At 44.6% G+C, this 19021-nt stretch overlaps 1 protein-coding gene across 2 annotated transcripts in view; it reads left to right on the plus strand.

Moving 5' to 3' along the window:
- The first annotated feature begins 345 nt into the window (after positions 1-345).
- ARRDC4 (arrestin domain containing 4) overlaps positions 346-19021 on the plus strand; it is a 108762-nt gene continuing 90086 nt past the window's right edge. Inside the window, exons 1-2 of one of the 2 annotated variants that reach the window (XM_040414215.1) lie at positions 346-783; positions 973-1235. In XM_040414215.1, coding sequence (XP_040270149.1) covers positions 1004-1235 — 232 coding nt within the window. In that variant the 5' untranslated portion in view covers positions 346-783; positions 973-1003. Of the gene's footprint in view, positions 1236-19021 lie in introns of both variants that reach the window. The other variant, XM_040414214.1, reaches the window with a different exon arrangement.

The following is a 19021-nucleotide window of genomic DNA, read 5'->3' on the forward strand; positions in this document are numbered from 1 at the left end:
TTTCACTATAGACTTTAATTTACATGTCGCTGCAGCATTATTGTCCCTAAAAAACAAGCACACACAAAAAGTCGTGAAAACCTGGCTTTTTCTCAGCAGAAGACTGAGTATAAAACCTGTTCTCGGTATTACTTTCTGTATCATGTATGCTCTCTCCATTCTGTACCTGCAGCACTCACAAGAAACTTCACAAGAAACTCAAAGCTATCCTCTGCAGTCCGCCATTCAGCTCCAGTGTCACATAGCCTGCAGTGCTATGCCAGACTGTGAAGGAGCCTGTGGTTGGAGAAAGGCATCCTGGCTATCAATTGGCTGGGAGTTAAGGAGTGAGGCAGGGCTGGTAATAACAGGGAAGTGTTTAGACTGTGAGCTCTCGCTGCACCCTGAACTCAGCCACCTTCAGGGGCACAAAACAACAGTGACCTGACTGAAGGATCATAAGTGGGCAGAGGGACAAGAAGATTCATCTCAAGAAGAGAAGATCCTTGGAGAACTGTGTGCATTCTTACAAGCAGCAGCTGGTCTCTGCAGACCAGGAAGTCTTCCAGATTTTCGCTGTTTTGAGCATGTCTCTGCATCTCATGGTCAGATGACTATTTAACCCTATAACACTATAATATTTAGCATTGTGCTTTCACTCGTGGTCAAAAGTTTCCCTTAAACCTGAATACGACTCATTGCTTGGACTTCTTGTTTCCATGACAGACAGCGGTGACTTATTCCAAGCAGCTGACCAAAGCTCCTCTTGGAAGCCACAAGATCATCTTGACATCTTCTTAGCAAGTATTACGCTTTTGCAACTAAGACGTAGCTGCGCCAAACTTGGCGCAGGTCTATCAGAGGTCTTTTTGCCCCCTTAAACCTACCCTTTTTATTTTTTACATCTTTATTTTTATTTTTTTGCCAGTAGACCAGTATCTGTTCACTTGATGGTGCTTCATGATATTATTTTAATCATGTGCCTTGTTGTAGCTTAAGGACACCCCTAGAGTCCGTGGGTAAAATGGTTGGAGGAGTTCTTATGAGTATTGTGCTTGAAAATGAGAGGAAATATGGCTACGCTGCAGGAGAATCTGTATCTGGACAGGTGATTCTGGAGCTTCTGGAAGATACTCAAGTGTTAGGGCTTCAACTTCATGCACGTGGGGGAGCATTCACATCCTTTACGGTGAAGAGAGAAGGAGAATGGGTTGAATGTCTGAATAAGGAGATCACCGTACTGTCATCATCTGCAGGTGAGAACCCCCAATGAGGTCGCTGACTTTGGAGAAAAATGCATTGTAATACCTTCTTTTGTAGTTGTCTCCATATACAGTATAACTGCTACTTTCTGAATTGTACATCACATCAGAGTATTTTGGCCGTATATAAATGCAGTTCTAGGCATTTCCAAAAATAGAAATTGTTGAGGGGCCAAGATCACAAACTCCTTAGGCTACTTTCACACTTGCGCAGAGGATTCCGGCAGGCAGTTCCGTCGCCGGAACTGCCTGCCGGATCCGGCGTCTGGACGCAAACTGATGGCATTTGTCAGACGGATCCGGATGCGGATCTGTCTGACAAATGCATTGAAATACCGGACCCGTCTCTCCGGTGTCATCCGGAAAAACGGATCCGGTATACATTTTTTTTGCACTTTTAAAGGTCTGCGCATGCGCAGACCGGAGAGCCGGATCCGTTTTGCCGAAACACTTAATGCCGGATCCGGCACTAATACACTTCAATGTAAATTAATGGCGGATCCGGCATTCCGGCAAGTGATTGGTATTTTTGGCCGGAGAGAAAACTGCAGCATGCTGCTGTATTTTCTCCGTCCAAAAAACGTAAAAGGGACTGAACTGATGCATACTAAATGGTATGCTCTCCAGTCAGAATGCATTAGGATAAAACTGATCAGTTTTTTTTCGGTATTACAGAACTCAATACCGGAAAACAAAAACGCTAGTGTGAAAGTACCCTTCTGATAGAATTACCTCTTTTACTTCATTTACCCTTTACCTGCATGTACAGTATTAGTGTATACAGGGTATGGCCATGAGGTCAAGTTTCCTGATGCAGTTTTGGAAGACAAAAGCATTAGTGGATCATACAGTAAAATGAGAGAAAATATAAAGGAAGGATGCAACGTCTTTGACTAGTTTTGACTTCCAAAGCTGCATCAGAAAACCTGATCACATGGCCGTACTCTTATACAGTATGTTGACCTTTGGAGCTCCTCTGTAAATGCCTGTCTGCTCATTTTTATTACAGTTTACAACTAAGGCTACTTTCACACTAGCGTTTTTACTAGATCGGGCAGGGTTCAGCAAAAACGCTTCCGTTACTGATAATACAACCATCTGCATCCATTATGAACGGATCCGGTTGTATCATCTGTAACATACCCAAGACGGATCTGTCATGAACTCCATTGAAAGTCAATGGGGGATGGATCAGTTTTCTATTATGTCAGAATTAAACGGATCCGTCCCCATTGACTTGCATTGTGGGTCATGACGGATCCGTCTTGCTCTGCATCTCAGGACGGAAATCAAACCGCAGCATGCTGCGGTTTGCTCTCTGTATGAGAACGGAATGGAACGCATTTTGGAGCATTCCGTTCTGTTCAGTTACGTTTTGTCCCAATTGACAATAAATGGGGGCAAAACGGAAGCGTTTTTTTCCGGTATTGAGCCCCTATGACGGATCTCAATACCGGAAAACATTAATGCTAGTGTGAAAGTAGCCTAACAGTAAAGTTAGGGTCTGTTCACACTAGCATAATGGCTTCCTTTTATAACAGAAGGCATGACTCTGTGCTGGATTTGGTAAATGGTGGATATACATGGTGACTGATAGATTCTGTTGACTTGGGGTCCTTCATGGGTAGAGAATGAATTTCCACAAATTCATTTTTTATTTTCATTTGATTTGGTTGAATCTGCCTTCAGATTTGATTCAATCCAAATTGAAAGTGCCCCAATTGCCCTGAAAGTTGTGTATCAGGGCTCATGCACACGACCGTATGTATATTGCAGTCCGCAAAACACGGATCCGCCAAAAATACGGACGACCTCCGTGTACAGTGTATACAATATATCGATCGGCACTGCGGGAAATAGAGTGGCGGTGCACGTGTCCCAGGGCAGGCGTCCCATGTAGATAAAAGGAAAGAAGGACCGGCACTCGCTGTTAGTATATAATCTTGTTGTGATTTATTGTCACATTCCAGTGACGCGTTTCGGCATACAATCTGCCTTTATCAAACTGTCACAGTTTGAAAAAGGCAGATTGTATGCTGAAACGCATCACTGGAATGTGACAATAAATCACAACAAGATTATATACTAACAGCAAGTGCCGGTCCTTCTTTCCTTTTATTGACATCCGTGTACATTCCGTATTTTGCGGAAAGGAACAGCTGGCCCAGAATAGAACAGTCCTAGCCTTGTCCGTAATGCGGACAATAATAGGACATGTTCTATCTTTTTTGCGGAACGGCTATGCGGACATACAGAAACGGAATGCACAGGGAATCATTTCCTTGATTTTTGCGGCCCCATTGAAGTGGTTGGTTCCACATATGGACCGCAAAAAAAACTGAACGGACATGGATATAAAATATGTTTTGGTGTCCGCCTGGCCGTGCGGAGCCAAACGGATCCGTCCTGAATTACAATGCAAGTCAATGGGAACGGATCCGTTTGACGTTGATACAATATGGTGCAATTGCAAACGGATCCGTCCCCCATTGACTTTTAATGTAAAGTCAGGAGTCCCTTTTATACCATTGGATCGGAGTTTTCTCCAATCCGATGGTATATTTTAACTTGAAGCGTCCCCATCACCATGGGAACGCCTCTATGTTAGAATATACCATCGGATTTGAGTTAGATCATGAAACTCAGATCGACAGTATATTCTAACACAGAGGCGTTCCCATAGTGATGGGGACGCTTCAGGTTAGAATACACTAAAAGAACTGTGTACATAACTGCCCCCTGCTGCCTGGCAGGTGCTGCCAGGCAGCAGGGGGCAGACCCCCCCCCTGTATTTAACTCATTGGTGGCCAGTGCGGCCCCCCTGCCTCCCTTGTATTTAACACATTGGTGGCCAGTGCGGCCGGCCCCCCCTCCCTCCCCTGTAGTACTGTAGATTCATTGGTGGCCAGTGGCCCCCCCCCTCCCTCCCCCTCCTAATTAAAATCTACCCCCCCCCCTATCATTGGTGGCAGCGGAGAGTACCGATCGGAGTCCCAGTGTAATCGCTGGGGCTCCGATCGGTAACCATGGCAACCAGGACGCTACTGCAGTCCTGGTTGCCATGGTTACTTAGCAATTTTTAGAAGCATTATACTTACCTGCGGGCTGCGATGTCTGTGACCAGCCAGGCGCTCCTCCTACTGGTAAGTGAAAGGTCTGTGCGGCGCATTGCTTATAGCACAGACCTTTCACTTACCAGCAGGAGGAGCGCCCGGCCGGTCACAGACATCGCAGCTCGCAGGTAAGTATAATGCTTCTAAAAATTGCTAAGTAACCATGGCAACCAGGACTGCAGTAGTGTCCTGGTTACCATGGTTACTGATCGGAGCCCCAGCGATTAAACTGGGACTCCGATCGGTACTCTCCGCTGCCACCAATGATAGGGGGGGAGATTTTAATTAACCACCTCCGGACCGCCTAACGCAGATTCGCGTTCCGGAGGTGGCAGCGCTGCGCACAATCACGCATATACGCGTCATCTCGCGAGACGCGAGATTTCCTGTGAACGCGCGCACACAGGCGCGCGCGCTCACAGGAACGGAAGGTAAGAGAGTTGATCTCCAGCCTGCCAGCGGCGATCGTTCGCTGGCAGGCTGGAGATGTGTTTTTTTTTAACCCCTAACAGGTATATTAGACGCTGTTTTGATAACAGCGTCTAATATACCTGCTACCTGGTCCTCTGGTGGTCCCCTTTGTTTGGATCGACCACCAGAGGACACAGGTAGCTCAGTAATATGTTGCACCAAGCACCACTACACTACACCCCCCCCCTGTCACTTATTAACCCCTTATTCACCCTTGATCACCCCTGATCACCCCATATAGACTCCCTGATCACCCCCCTGTCATTGATCACCCCCCTGTCATTGATAACCCCCTGTAAGGCTGCATTCAGAGGTCCGTATGAATTTTACGGATCCACTGATAGATGGATCGGATCCGCAAAACACATACGGACGTCTGAATGCAGCCTTACAGGGGAGTGATCAATGACGAAGGTGATCACCCCATATAGACTCCCTGATCACCCCCCTGTCATTGATAACCCCCTGTAAGGCTCCATTCAGAGGTCCGTATGAATTTTACGGATCCACTGATAGATGGATCGGATCCGCAAAACACATACGGACGTCTGAATGCAGCCTTACAGGGGAGTGATCAATGACGGAGGTGATCACCCCATATAGACTCCCTGATCACCCCCCTGTCATTGATAACCCCCTGTAAAGCTCCATTCAGATGTCCGCATGATTTTTACGGATCCACTGATAGATGGATCGGATCCGCAAAACGCATACGGACGTCTGAATGGAGCCTTACAGGGGCGTGATCAATGACTGTGGTGATCACCCCATATAGACTCCCTGATCACCCCCCTGTCATTGATTACCCCCCGTCATTGATCACACCCCTGTAAAGCTCCATTCAGATGTCCGCATGATTTTTACGGCTCCACTGATAGATGGATCGGATCCGCAAAACGCATACGGACGTCTGAATGGAGCCTTACAGGGGCGTGATCAATGACTGTGGTGATCACCCCATATAGACTCCCTGATCACCCCCCTGTCATTGATTACCCCCCTGTCATTGTTCAACCCCCTGTAAAGCTCCATTCAGATGTCCGCATGATTTTTACGGATCCACTGATAGATGGATCGGATCCGCAAAACGCATACGGACGTCTGAATGGAGCCTTACAGGGGCGTGATCAATGACTGTGGTGATCACCCCATATAGACTCCCTGATCACCCCCCCTGTCATTGATTACCCCCCCTGTCATTGATCAACCCCCTGTAAAGCTCCATTCAGATGTCCGCATGATTTTTACGGATCCACTGATAGATGGATCGGATACGCAAAACACATACAGGCGTCTCCCTGGAGCCTTCCAGGGGGGGTGATCACCCCATATAGACTCCCTGATCACCCCCATGTCATTGATCACCCCCCCCCTGTCATTGATCACCCCCCTGTCAGGCTGCATTCAGATGTCTGTATGATTTTTACGGATCCACGGATACATGGATCGGATCCGCAAAACACATATGGACATCTGAATGGAGCCTTACAGGGGGGTGATCAATGACTCTACAGTACTACAGGGGAGGGAGGGGGGGGCCCACTGGCCACCAATGTGTTAACTACAGGGGAGGGAGGGGGGGCCGGCCGCACTGGCCACCAATGTGTTAAATACAAGGGAGGGAGGGGGGGCCCACTGGCCACCAATGAATTTAAAACTAGGGAGGGAGGGGGGTGTGCCCCCTCCTGCCTGGAAGCACATGATCTCTTACAGGGGGCTATGATACGCACAATTAACCCCTCAGGTGCAGCACGGATCACGGATGCAGCTGCAAAACTGTGAATTTTCCGATTTTTCCACGGACCCATTGAAAGTCTATGGGTCCGCGAAGAAAAACCCAGAAAACGGCACAACGGCCACGGATGCACACAACGGTCGTGTGCATGAGGCCTAATACTGTGGTTTCCTAGGACTGTCTCTATCCCCTTTCAAGCTCTTTAATCGCAGGACAGCATTCGTAATGTCAAAGTGACTGTGACATTTATGGGTATATGAATGAAAGCCGTTGGTAAATTGAATGGATTTTTCGCGGCTGTCATGTCGCAGTTGCAGCATGTTATATGTCGCAGTGCGACAACATTGACTGTCATTACAAAAAATGGCAGGCGACATTGGAGCGTCATGAATGTCACACATTCACACCGAAGTGTAGTTGTTCCCTTTTAGTCGCTGTAAAGCCCTAGCCTAATGTGTGTTGCCCATAGCAACCAGAGTTTTAGTTTTTATTCTTTAAACTGCTCTGGAAAAATAAAAGCTGCTATGGGCAACTAAGACAGTCTTACTATTAGACAGTTTTACTCACTGAGGCCTAGAGTTTTCATTGCTGGCAGTACATTTACAGAGCACTTTCCAGTTGTTCATTCAACCCTTATATCTAAGGCTGTGTTTTTGTCCCCTGCTTAACGTACGCACAAAGTATACGCTAAAAGGACGTCTCAGACAGATGCTGCAACATGGCACCCATAACCATAGGGTCTTATTGTAGAATAAAACATATCTGTTCAGCATATACCTTTATTTGCTGGCCTTAACAGGATGGAACAAAAATGTCATGTGAACACACCCTAAGGCCTCTTTTACACGGCCGCAGTGCTCCCGTGGCCGTATTGCGGGCCGCATACGGCGTTTCCGCAATTCACGGGTCACCGGCCATGTGCACTCCGCATCACAGATGAGTCCGCAAATCCGGAGGTGCGGAACGGTACCCCACGGAAGCACTACGGAGTTCTTCCGTAGGGTTCTGATCCGTGCTTCCGTTCCGCAAAAAAATGGAACTTGTTCTATTTTTTTGTGGAGCAGACGGATCACGGACCTATTCAAGTTGAATGGGTCTGGATCTGTCCCGGCCGCCGCCACAAAGGTGGGAGAACGGAGCCTCTAGGAGCAGGAACAACGCCCCCCCTGCTCCTAGAGGTTAATAAGCATATTAGGAAAGTTAGATTTCTGGCGTAACGGGGGCATAGATAAAAGTAGGAATAGGCTAGTTAGGTTTAGCTGACATTAGCACATGGCTAATGTCAGCTAGCTTATTAGGGTTAAATCTGTTGACAGAATCCCTGTAAACAAACATTTCTTATCAAAGATTTACTATACTATATACTTTCTGTTTGCAATGTTGTACTCAAAGTTTTTTTTTAGGTCAAAAGGAGCTGCAGAAAACCAACAAAAACTAAGGTTGGAGAACTGATGAGAAACTAAACAAAGTATAATTTATACATAACATTTACACATATCCATAAATGAGGAAATTAAAGCTCAGGAAATCTGCAAAGTGAAAAGTACTGTATGTTCTCTCCATAGAATTTCACAATTCACGGCATTGTGGCTGATGTGGGCTTCAAATGAATCACCACTGGTTCTGTTAATTTGCCACACATCAGCACTGAAATATTCAGTTCAGACCCGAATACCCCCAAAATCTTAGGGTCATACTAAGTTCAGACATTTCTTAAAACGTGGCTGTTTGAAATGTTTCTCTGGCTTTATATTCCAGGTATACGGAACTGCATATCAATCTGCATAGTATTCTTAAAAAATATCAAGTTACAAGTTACTTTCAAAACATCTGACGAGAGAACACTTACATACATTTAGTCTTTGTGCACGTGAGACATATACAGTATGATACTGGTGAGTAGAGATGAGAGAATTTCCAGTTATGAAATTCGTTCACGCTTCGTTTACTGGTGAAAGGTGAATTGCGTTATGGATTCCGTTACCACGGACCATAACGCAATTCTATGACGGAATACATAATGGAATGGCTTTAGAGGCATTCCGTTATTCATTCCGTCATAATAGAAGTCTATGAGCTGCATAACTGATCCCTCCCGTTTCCGTTATGCAGGAGAGGACTCCCCTAAAGCAGCAGGTAACAACTCTATCCGTACAATATGCCAATAATCACTTTTATCTACACAACAATATGAGCCCTTTTACACTGGCTGATACTGTAGAGCAGGCAGTGATCTAGAATGAGGAACATTTATTCCCAGTCATTGCCCACTTCTTAAATGCCTTCACGTGCAGCAATCGTCACTTCTATATGGGAGATGCATGATCATTACTATGATTGTTCATCCCCATACAATTTCATTGCTTGGCAGCAGTACATCTGTGTACATAGGGCAATGTGCTGCTGACAGTCAAGGCTTTCTAGAGCTGCTTGAAAGATGTGATCACTTGAAAAACAAGCATTTGCTCATTTGTCAGGTGTTTGGCAGAACATTTAAACAGGCCAATTATTGGAATAAGTAGATGTATAAACATTCTGTTATGCAGCAGAAGTGGGCCCACTGTGTCACTTGAACAGTTTTTGCCTGGGGGCAAGACTAAGGGCATTATCTAAGTTTACCCCGTGGTTTTCACCCTTTAACCCGTGTACAGGGATTTGGTCTTCACTCCAGAGGGACCACCAGACCGCTCCCTCTCTGTTCAAGAGATGACTGGCCCACGGGGGTCAAGACTCACTGGTGTGCAGCACCGACGGAGCAGACAAAACTGTAGTCAGGGACAGGTCGAGGTCAGGGCAGGCAGAGTTTATGTGATCTGATAAACAGTAAAAGGTCAAGGCAAGCAGCTTTTGGTCAGAACAGAGATCGGGCAAAGGTCAGGTCAGACAGCAAAGGTTCAAATCAAGAAAGCAGGCGGAAGTCAGTATACAGGCAAACGTTCACTTAGCAGGGCACTAACATATTATAACTTACTGCTCAGGCACCTTCTTATAGGGGAAGGTGCCTTAAATTGTCCATGGCAGCCAGTTATTGGTTGAGGAAGAATAGGGTGTGCACACTGGCCCTTTAAGAGCTAGATGGAGCATGTGCCCTATGGGCAGAGAGAGGCCTGGCCAGAAATCGGAGAGACAGGAGAGACAGATCTAAACCGGCGGCTGGGCACAGAGAGAAGTAAGAGGAGGGAGAGGCCAACTGCTCTGTGCCACCAGGACGAGAAGATGCCAGAGTGGGTAGGAAGAGCATTGGCAGCAATGGTCCACCGCTGTACCACATTTGTTCCCTACAGTTGACCCCAGTCGTTGACCTGGGTAAAAGGGTCCTCTGGCTGGGTTTCCACATTCAGTTTTTTGTGGAAGCCAAAGCAAAGCACAAATCTTCTCCTCTGTTTGAATCCTACCCTGGCTTTGTAATAAAAAAAAACCTTAATGTGGAAACACACCCCACAAATGTTGGGGAGTGTACATACAGGGTCATACAGCTGCAATCACTTTCTCCTTGTCTAATTTTGTAGTTCCGCTTTTGGCTGGTGAAGCTTGTCTAGAGCTGTGGTTCCCTCCTGACAACGAGGAACTGTGCTCTAAGGTTTTTTTGGGGGGTTATCTCTTAGGCTTTATCTAGAAATAGCCCATTTGAATGGCTGAACATCACTATGATGGTCTCTGGTCACTGAAATATCATGGGTACAGTGGTCTCCATGCCCTGCCTCCTGAATTTTGTCACTAATCTGGTTGCACCGAGGTGCTTCTCCTTCCTGTTAGCTGTGAACAGAAAATGTAAGAACTTTGTTGAACTTGATTTTATGTCTTTTTTCTACAGATGGGACGGGGGATTCGTCGAATCCACGAATCCATCGAATCTTGTGGGATTCGTGGACTCGAATCCCGACGTCATTTCCGTAATTCGAATCCGACGAATCCCGCCAAGTAAGGCTGAAACGATTATTCGAATAACTCGATTAAATCGAGTAAAAAAATTCATCGATGCAGTTTCCCTGCATCGAGTAATCGTTACATCACATGATCACGGAGCGGGAGTGAAATTAAGCGTCTCACTCACCGCTTCCGTGTCCTCCGGAGGCCAGAGAGGCAGGACTTTGCGTAATGCGCAGTTGCGCTCATACATCGCCATCATGCTGGCTAACGATGTGTGTCTGACGTCACGTAAGGTCCCAGTGCATGCTGGAATGAAGACGGTCTCGGACCCCATGTGTCTGCGGCTGCGCCCTCCTCACTAGTGCCAGTGCCATTAGGTAATTTAAGTTAACAGCACTTGAGGCACGCCAGGGGGGAATCGGGGGCACTGAGTCACTGTAAATTGATATTGAAATGAAAGGAGAACCTTGGCAATGGGCATGTATAAAGTTATTGGTTTGGAGGGGTTAATGGAAACACCTTGGCATTAGGCATGTATAAAGTTATTGGTTGGAGGGGTTAATGGAAGCACCTTGGCAATGGGCATGTTTAAAGTTATTAACCCCTTCAAACCAATAACTTTATACATGCCTAATGCCAAGGTGTTTCCATTAACCCCTCCAAACCAATAACTTTATACATGCCTAATGCCAAGGTAGGATTCGAGATTCGAAAGATTCGAGAACCTTTTCGGATTCGGATTTGAAAAAAATTGGATTCGTCCCACCTCTACTTTTTTCAATTAACTATGTAACTATGAAGTTACATCCTCAATGGTGTGTCTCCCTGGGGCTTGTCTCTCTGAACAAGGCTACTCTGCCGTTGTCTATATAGGAATCCATGACTTTCTACTTCTCCCTGCTGCCACAAAGCATCTTACTGTGTTCTACTGAGCAGGTTCCCAGACTACCTGGCCTGGTCTTGCTTGTGCCCCCTTCTTTTTTGTTTCCCATGCCAAAATGCTGCACACCACTCAACACCTCCTCTTTCCCCCTCTGCGCTGCTATTCCCAATGTGGTACCACTTTCTGCTCTTTCTCTTTCACCAGAGATCCAAGCCCTCTGCCCAGATGCACCAGTGGCCAGTGGCTACACTTCCAATCCAAGTACGTGACCTGGTGAACACTGACTCCTGTCTACATGTAAAATGTAGCTCTCCATATGCAGGGTAAAGCTAATCATTTACAGAAGGATCAGCCTACTACTATGCTTATGGATATTTGGGGAAAAAAGAAACTACTCCAGTTGGCTCCATATAATTGAGCATTCACTTTTTAAGGCCCACAGTTCCATATGTACAGTAGATTTTGCTACAATGGGATAACCAGTTGCAGAGGAAGCTTCTGTTGATGGCACCAGACTAAGCTATGTGCAGACATGAGTTTTCATGTTGTGTGTGACCCTGTGACCGCTGAATTCCAGACTTCCAGCATAGTGAGTTGCCCAATGCAACAGTATCTGCTACTGCTAATTATATCCCCCATATTAGTAGAGCACAAGTGTGTTACTACTTATTGAATGCACAGGAATAATGCCACACCTGTATGTCTTACCACTGCACCATGGCACACACTGTGGTTGCTATATCTTTCTACAGTATTTCCTAAAAGAAAAATACTATGCTTCAAATGCTCCTGTCATTTGGATACCCAATATCCTGTTCTTGCTTTTATTAGTACCATACAGTATAAATGAGCTAAAGAGGCTGCACCGCCTCACCACACAGAAACAAGGAGGATGTGATATATCTTTCTAAAATTTTGAAGGACGATTCGTATATGTTTTTTTTTTCTCTGCCACTCAATGACCAGGACCTTAGCGTGGGATCACACATTAGCTGTTATGATAAGTTCTAATACATAAAGGACGATCATATATTCAGAATGTTTGGCGGGTTTCTGGATAAAGGTGGACACCTAATGGAATAGCTCCCGAGCAACACACCCTAGTGAAATACCTCTAAATACATCTGCAAGATGCAGAAACGAGGATAGGTGGGTATTTGCAGTGTCTTGTCTTTGGTCTGTATTCATTTAGGGGTCTGGTCTGGTGTCTGCATGTATTTTGGTTTGCAAGGAAGTGGTCCTATGCACTCTTCTGGTGATAAATAAACAGGGTATATGCAAAAAAATGTGGCACTTACAACGTTACTTCATGTCATCCCCTGATGTCCCTTTTAAATAAAAAATAAAGTTGGCAAGAATGATTTAATTACATTTTTCCGTATATGGAAGATGTGTTTAGATTTTTATGGGGAGCTACTGTAAATGCAGTATTGTAGACCTGTCACAGTACCTGATCTTACAATTGCATGAAACAAGTCTACTGTATACATTGCCCTTCATTACCCCTTCATTCTTTGAAGCAGATGTATCTAAATTCCTTGCTTTTAAAGGGGACCTGTCACTGGGATTTTGTGTATAGAGCTGAGGACATGGGTTGCTAGATGGCCGCTAGCACATCCGCAATACCCAGTCCCCATAGCTCTGTGTGCTTTTATTGTGTAAAAAAAATGATTTGATACATATGCAAATTAACCTGAGATGAGTCAGGGACAGGACTCCTCTCAGGTTAATTTGCATATGTATGAAATCGTTTTTTTTTACACAATAAAAGCACACAGAGCTATGGGGACTGGGTATTGCGGATGTGCTAGCGGCCATCTGGCAACCCATGTCCTCAGCTCTATACACAAAATCCCAGTGACAGGTTCCCTTTAAAGGAGCTGGCTGTGTGGTACATGTGACAACAATCTCCCGTATTCTTCATATGTCTGGGCTATGGGGTAGAGTGGCAAGACGAAAGCCTTTTCTTACGAAGAAAAACATCCAAGCCAGGCTACATTTTGCAAAAACACATCTGAAGTCTCCCAAAAGCATGTGGGGAAAGGTGTTATGGTCTGATGAAACCAAGGTTGAACTTTTTGGCCAGAATTCCAAAAGATATGTTTGGCGCAAAAACAACACTGCACATCACCAAAAGAACACCATACCCACAGTGAAGCATGGTGGTGGCAGCATCATGCCAAGGGGCTGTTTTTCTTCAGCTGGAACTGGGGCCTTAGTTAAGCTAGAGGGAATTATGAACAGTTCCAAATACTAGTCAATATTGGCACAAAACCTTCAGTCATCTGCTAGAAAGCTGAACATGAAGAGGAACTTCATCTTTCAGCATGACAACGACGAAGCATACATCCAAATCAACAAAGGAATGGCTTCACCAGAAGAAGATTAAAGTTTTGGAATGGCCCAGCCAGAGCCCAGACCTGAATCCGATTGAAAATCTGTGGGGTGATCTGAAGAGGGCTGTGCACAGGAGATGCCCTCGCAATCTGACAGATTTGGAGTGTTTTTGCCAAGAAGAGTGGGCAGATCTTGCCAAGTCAAAATGTGCCATGCTGATAGACTCATACCCCAAAAGACTGAGTGCTGTAAAAAAATCAAAAGGTGCTTCAACAAAGTATTAGTTTGAAGGTGTGCACACTTATGCAACCATATTATTTAATTTTTATATTTTTTCTTCCCTCTACCTAAAAGATTTCAGTTTGTCTTTCAATTGAGATGTACAGTTTATAGGTCACATTAAAGGTGGAAAAAGTTCTGAAATAATGTATCTTTGTCTCATTTTTTTACATCACAGAAACCTGACATTTTAACAGGGGTGTGTAGACTTTTTATATACAGTACAGACCAAAAGTTTGGACACACCTTCTCATTCAAAGAGTTTTCTTTATTTTCATGACTATGAAAATTGTAGATTCACACTGAAGGCATCAAAACTATGAATTAACACATGTGGAATTATATACATAACAAACAAGTGTGAAACAACTGAAAATATGTCATATTCTAGGTTCTTCAAAGTAGCCACCTTTTGCTTTGATTACTGCTTTGCACACTCTTGGCATTCTCTAGAAGAACTTCAAGAGGTAGTCCCCTGAAATGGTTTTCACTTCACAGGTGTGCCCTGTCAGGTTTAATAAGTGGGATTTCTTGCCTTATAAATGGGGTTGGGACCATCAGTAGCATTGAGGAGAAGTCAGGTGGATACACAGCTGATAGTCCTACTGAATAGACCGTTAGAATTTGTATTATGGCAAGAAAAAAGCAGCTAAGTAAAGAAAAACGAGTGGCCATCATTACTTTAAGAAATGAAGGTCAGTCAGTCAGCCGAAAAATTGGGAAAACTTTGAAAGTAAGGGCTATTTGACCATGAAGGAGAGTGATGGGGTGCTGCGCCAGATGACCTGACCTCCGCAGTCACCGGACCTGAACCCAATCGAGATGGTTTGGGGTGAGCTGGACCGCAGAGTGAAGGCAAAAGGGCCAACAAGTGCTAAGCATCTCTGGGAACTCCTTCAAGACTGTTGGAAGACCATTTCAGGTGACTACCTCTTGAAGCTCATCAAGAGTGTGCAAAGCAGTAATCAAAGCAAAAGGTGGCTACTTTGAAGAACCTAGAATATGACATATTTTCAGTTGTTTCACACTTGTTTGTTATGTATATAATTCCACATGTGTTAATTCATAGTTTTGATGCCTTCATAGTCATGAAAATAAAGAAAACTCTTTGAATGAGAAGGTGTGTCCAAACTTTTGGTCTGTACTGTATATACACTGCTCAAAAAAATAAAGGGAACACTTAAACAACACAATGTAACTCCAAGTCAATCACACTTCTGTGAAATCAAACTGTCCACTTAGGAAGCAACACTGAGTTACAATCAATTTCACATGCTGTTGTGCAAATGGGATAGACAACAGGTGGAAATTATAAGCAATTAGCAAGACACCCCCAATAAAGGAGTGGTTCTGCAGGTGGTAACCACAGACCACTTCTCAGTTCCTATGCTTCCTGGCTGATGTTTTGGTCACTTTTGAATGCTGGCGGTGCTTTCACTCTAGTGGTAGCATGAGACGGAGTCTACAACCCACACAAGTGGCTCAGGTAGTGCAGCTTATCCAGGATGGCACATCAATTTGAGCTGTGGCAAGAAGGTTTGCTGTGTCTGTCAGCGTAGTGTCCAGAGCATGGAGGCGCTACCAGGAGACAGGCCAGTACATCAGGAGATGTGGAGGAGGCCGTAGGAGGGCAACAACCCAGCAGCAGGACCGCTACCTCCGCCTTTGTGCAAAGAGGAACAGGAGGAGCACTGCCAGAGCCCTGCAAAATGACCTCCAGCAGGCCACAAATGTGCATGTGTCTGCTCAAACGGTCAGAAACAGACTCCATGAGGGTGATATGAGGGCCCGACATCCACAGGTGGGGGTTGTGCTTACAGCCCAACACCATGCAGGACGTTTGGCATTTGCCAGAGAACACCAAGATTGGCAAATTCGCCACTGGCGCCCTGTGCTCTTCACAGATGAAAGCAGGTTCACACTGAGCACATTTGACAGACGTGACAGAGTCTGGAGACGCCGTGGAGAACGTTCTGCTGCCTGCAACATCCTCCAGCATGACCGGTTTGGCATTGGGTCAGTAATGGTGTGGGGTGGCATTTCTTTGGAGGGCCGCACAGCCCTCCATGTGCTCGCCAGAGGTAGCCTGACTGCCATTAGGTACCGAGATGAGATCCTCAGACCCCTTGTGAGACCATATGCTAGTGCGGTTGGCCCTGGGTTCCTCCTAATGCAAGACAATGCTAGACCTCATGTGGCTGGAGTGTGTCAGCAGTTCCTGCAAGACGAAGGCATTGATGCTATGGACTGGCCCGCCCGTTCCCCAGACCTGAATCCAATTGAGCACATCTGGGACATCATGTCTCGCTCTATCCACCAACGTCACGTTGCACCGCAGACTGTCCAGGAGTTGGCAGATGCTTTAGTCCAGGTCTGGGAGGAGATCCCTCAGGAGACCGTCCGCCACCTCATCAGGAGCATGCACAGGCGTTGTAGGGAGGTCATACAGGCACGTGGAGGCCACACACACTACTGAGCCTCATTTTGACTTGTTTTAAGGACATTACATCAAAGTTGGATCAGCCTGTAGTGTGTTTTTCCACTTTAATTTTGAGTGTGACTCCAAATCCAGACCTCCATGGGTTGAAAAATTTGATTTCCATTTTTTTATTTTTGTGTGATTTTGTTGTCAGCACATTCAACTATGTAAAGAACAAAGTATTACAGAAGAATATTTAATTAACTCAGATCTAGGATGTGTTATTTTTGTGTTCCCTTTATTTTTTTGAGCAGTGTATAATGCATATTCAGTGTATATATTGAATGCATATTCAGTGAGTGTGTGTATGTGTGTATATATATATATATATATATATATATATACTGAATATGCATTTTTGTTTGTGTATAAAACTTCCTTTGCTGTATATACAGCAATTAGAGCAGAGGTCTATACGTGGGCTGATTCAAGAACCTGTTCCACAATTGATAATACTGAAAGTGCTTCAGTTTTTCTCGTCTGGGAAGCTGTTAACCACCTCAGCCCCTATAGCTTAAACACCCTTAAAGACCAGGCCACTTTTTACACTTCTGACCTACACTACTTTAACCGTTTATTGCTCGGTCATGCATCTTACCACCCAAATGAATTTTACCTCCTTTTCTTCCCACTAATAGAGCTTTCATTTCGTGGTATTTCATTGCTGCTGACATTTTTACTTTTTTTGTTATTAATCGAAATTTAACGATTTTTTTGCAAAAAAATGACATTTTTCACTTTCAGTTGTAAAATTTTGCAAAAAAAACAACATCCATATATAAATTTTTCTCTAAATTTATTGTTCTACATGTCTTTGATAAAAAAAAAATGTTTGGGTAAAAAAAAATGGTTTGGGTAAAAGTTATAGCATTTACAAACTATGGTACAAAAATGTGAATTTCCGCTTTTTGAAGCAGCTCTGACTTTCTGAGCACCTGTCATGTTTCCTGAGGTTCTACAATGGCCAGACAGTACAAACACCCCACAAATGATCCCATTTCGGAAAGTAGACACCCTAAGGTATTCGCTGATGGGCATAGTGAGTTCATAGAACTTTTTATTTTTTGTCACAAGTTTTTTGTCACACATGTGGTATCGCCGTACTCAGGAGAAGTTGGGGAATGTGTTTTGGGGTGTCATTTTACATATACCCATGCTGGGTGAGAGAAATATCTTGGTCAAATGCCAACTTTGTATAAAAAAATGGGAAAAGTTGTCTTTTGCCAAGATATTTCTCTCACCCAGCATGGGTATATGTAAAATGACACCCCAAAACACATTCCCCAACTTCTCCCGAGTACGGAGATACCACATGTGTGACACTTTTTTGCAGCCTAGGTGGGCAAAGGGGCCCATATTCCAAAGAGCACCTTTCGGATTTCACCGGTCATTTTTTACACATTTTGATTTCAAACTTCTTACCACACATTTGGGCCCCTAAAATGCCAGGGCAGTATAACTACCCCACAAGTGACCCCATTTTAGAAAGAAGACACCCCAAGGTATTTCGTGATGGGCATAGTGAGTTCATGGAAGTTTTTATTTTTTGTCACAAGTTAGTGGAATATGAGACTTTGTAAGGGAAAAAAAAAAAAATCATCATTTTCCGCTAACTTGTGACAAAAAATATGGAACTCGCCATGCCCCTCACGGAATACCTTGGGGTGTCTTCTTTCCAAAATGGGGTCACTTGTGGGGTAGTTATACTGCCCTGGCATTTTCCAGGGGCCCTAATGTGTGGTAAGTAGGTAAATGACCTGTGAAATCCAAAAGGTGCTCTTTGGAATGTGGGCCCCTTTGCCCACCTAGGCTGCAAAAAAGTGTCACACATGTGGTATCTCCGTACTCAGGAGAAGTTGGGCAATGTGTTTTGGGGTGTCATTTTACATATACCCATGCTGGGTGAGATAAATATCTTGGTCAAATGCCAACTGTATAAAAAAATGGGAAAAGTCTTCTTTTGCCAAGATATTTCTCTCACCCAGCATGGGTATATGTAAAATGACACCCCAAAACACATTACCCAACTTCTCCTGAGTACGGCGATACCACATGTGTGACACTTTTTTGCAGCCTAGATGCACAAGGGTGGCCCACATTCATTTTATGAGGGCATTTTTAGACATTTGGATCCCAGACTTCTTCTCACGCTTTAGGGCCCCTAGAATGCCAGGGCAGTATAAATACCCCACATGTGACCCCATTTTGGAAAGAAGACACCCCAAGGTATTCAATGAGGGGCATGGCGAGTTCATCTAAATATTTTTTTTTTGGCACAAGTTAGCGGAAATTGATTTTTTTATTTTTTATCACAAAGTCTCCCTTTCCGCTAACTTGGGACAAAAATTTCAATCTTTCATGGACTCAATATGCCCCTCACGGAATACCTTGGGGTGTCTTCTTTCCGAAATGGGGTCACATGTGGGGTATTTATACTGCCCTGGCATTCTAGGGGCCCTAAAGCGTGAGAAGAAGTCTGGAATCTAAATGTCTAAAAAATTTTACGCATTTGGATTCCGTGAGGGGTATGGTGAGTTCATGTGAGATTTTATTTTTTGACACAAGTTAGTGGAATATGAGACTTTGTAAGAAAAAAAAAAATCATTTCCGCTA

The sequence above is a fragment of the Bufo bufo genome, chromosome 1, assembly GCF_905171765.1.
Source record: "Bufo bufo chromosome 1, aBufBuf1.1, whole genome shotgun sequence".
In the NCBI taxonomy this organism is placed as follows: domain Eukaryota; kingdom Metazoa; phylum Chordata; class Amphibia; order Anura; family Bufonidae; genus Bufo; species Bufo bufo.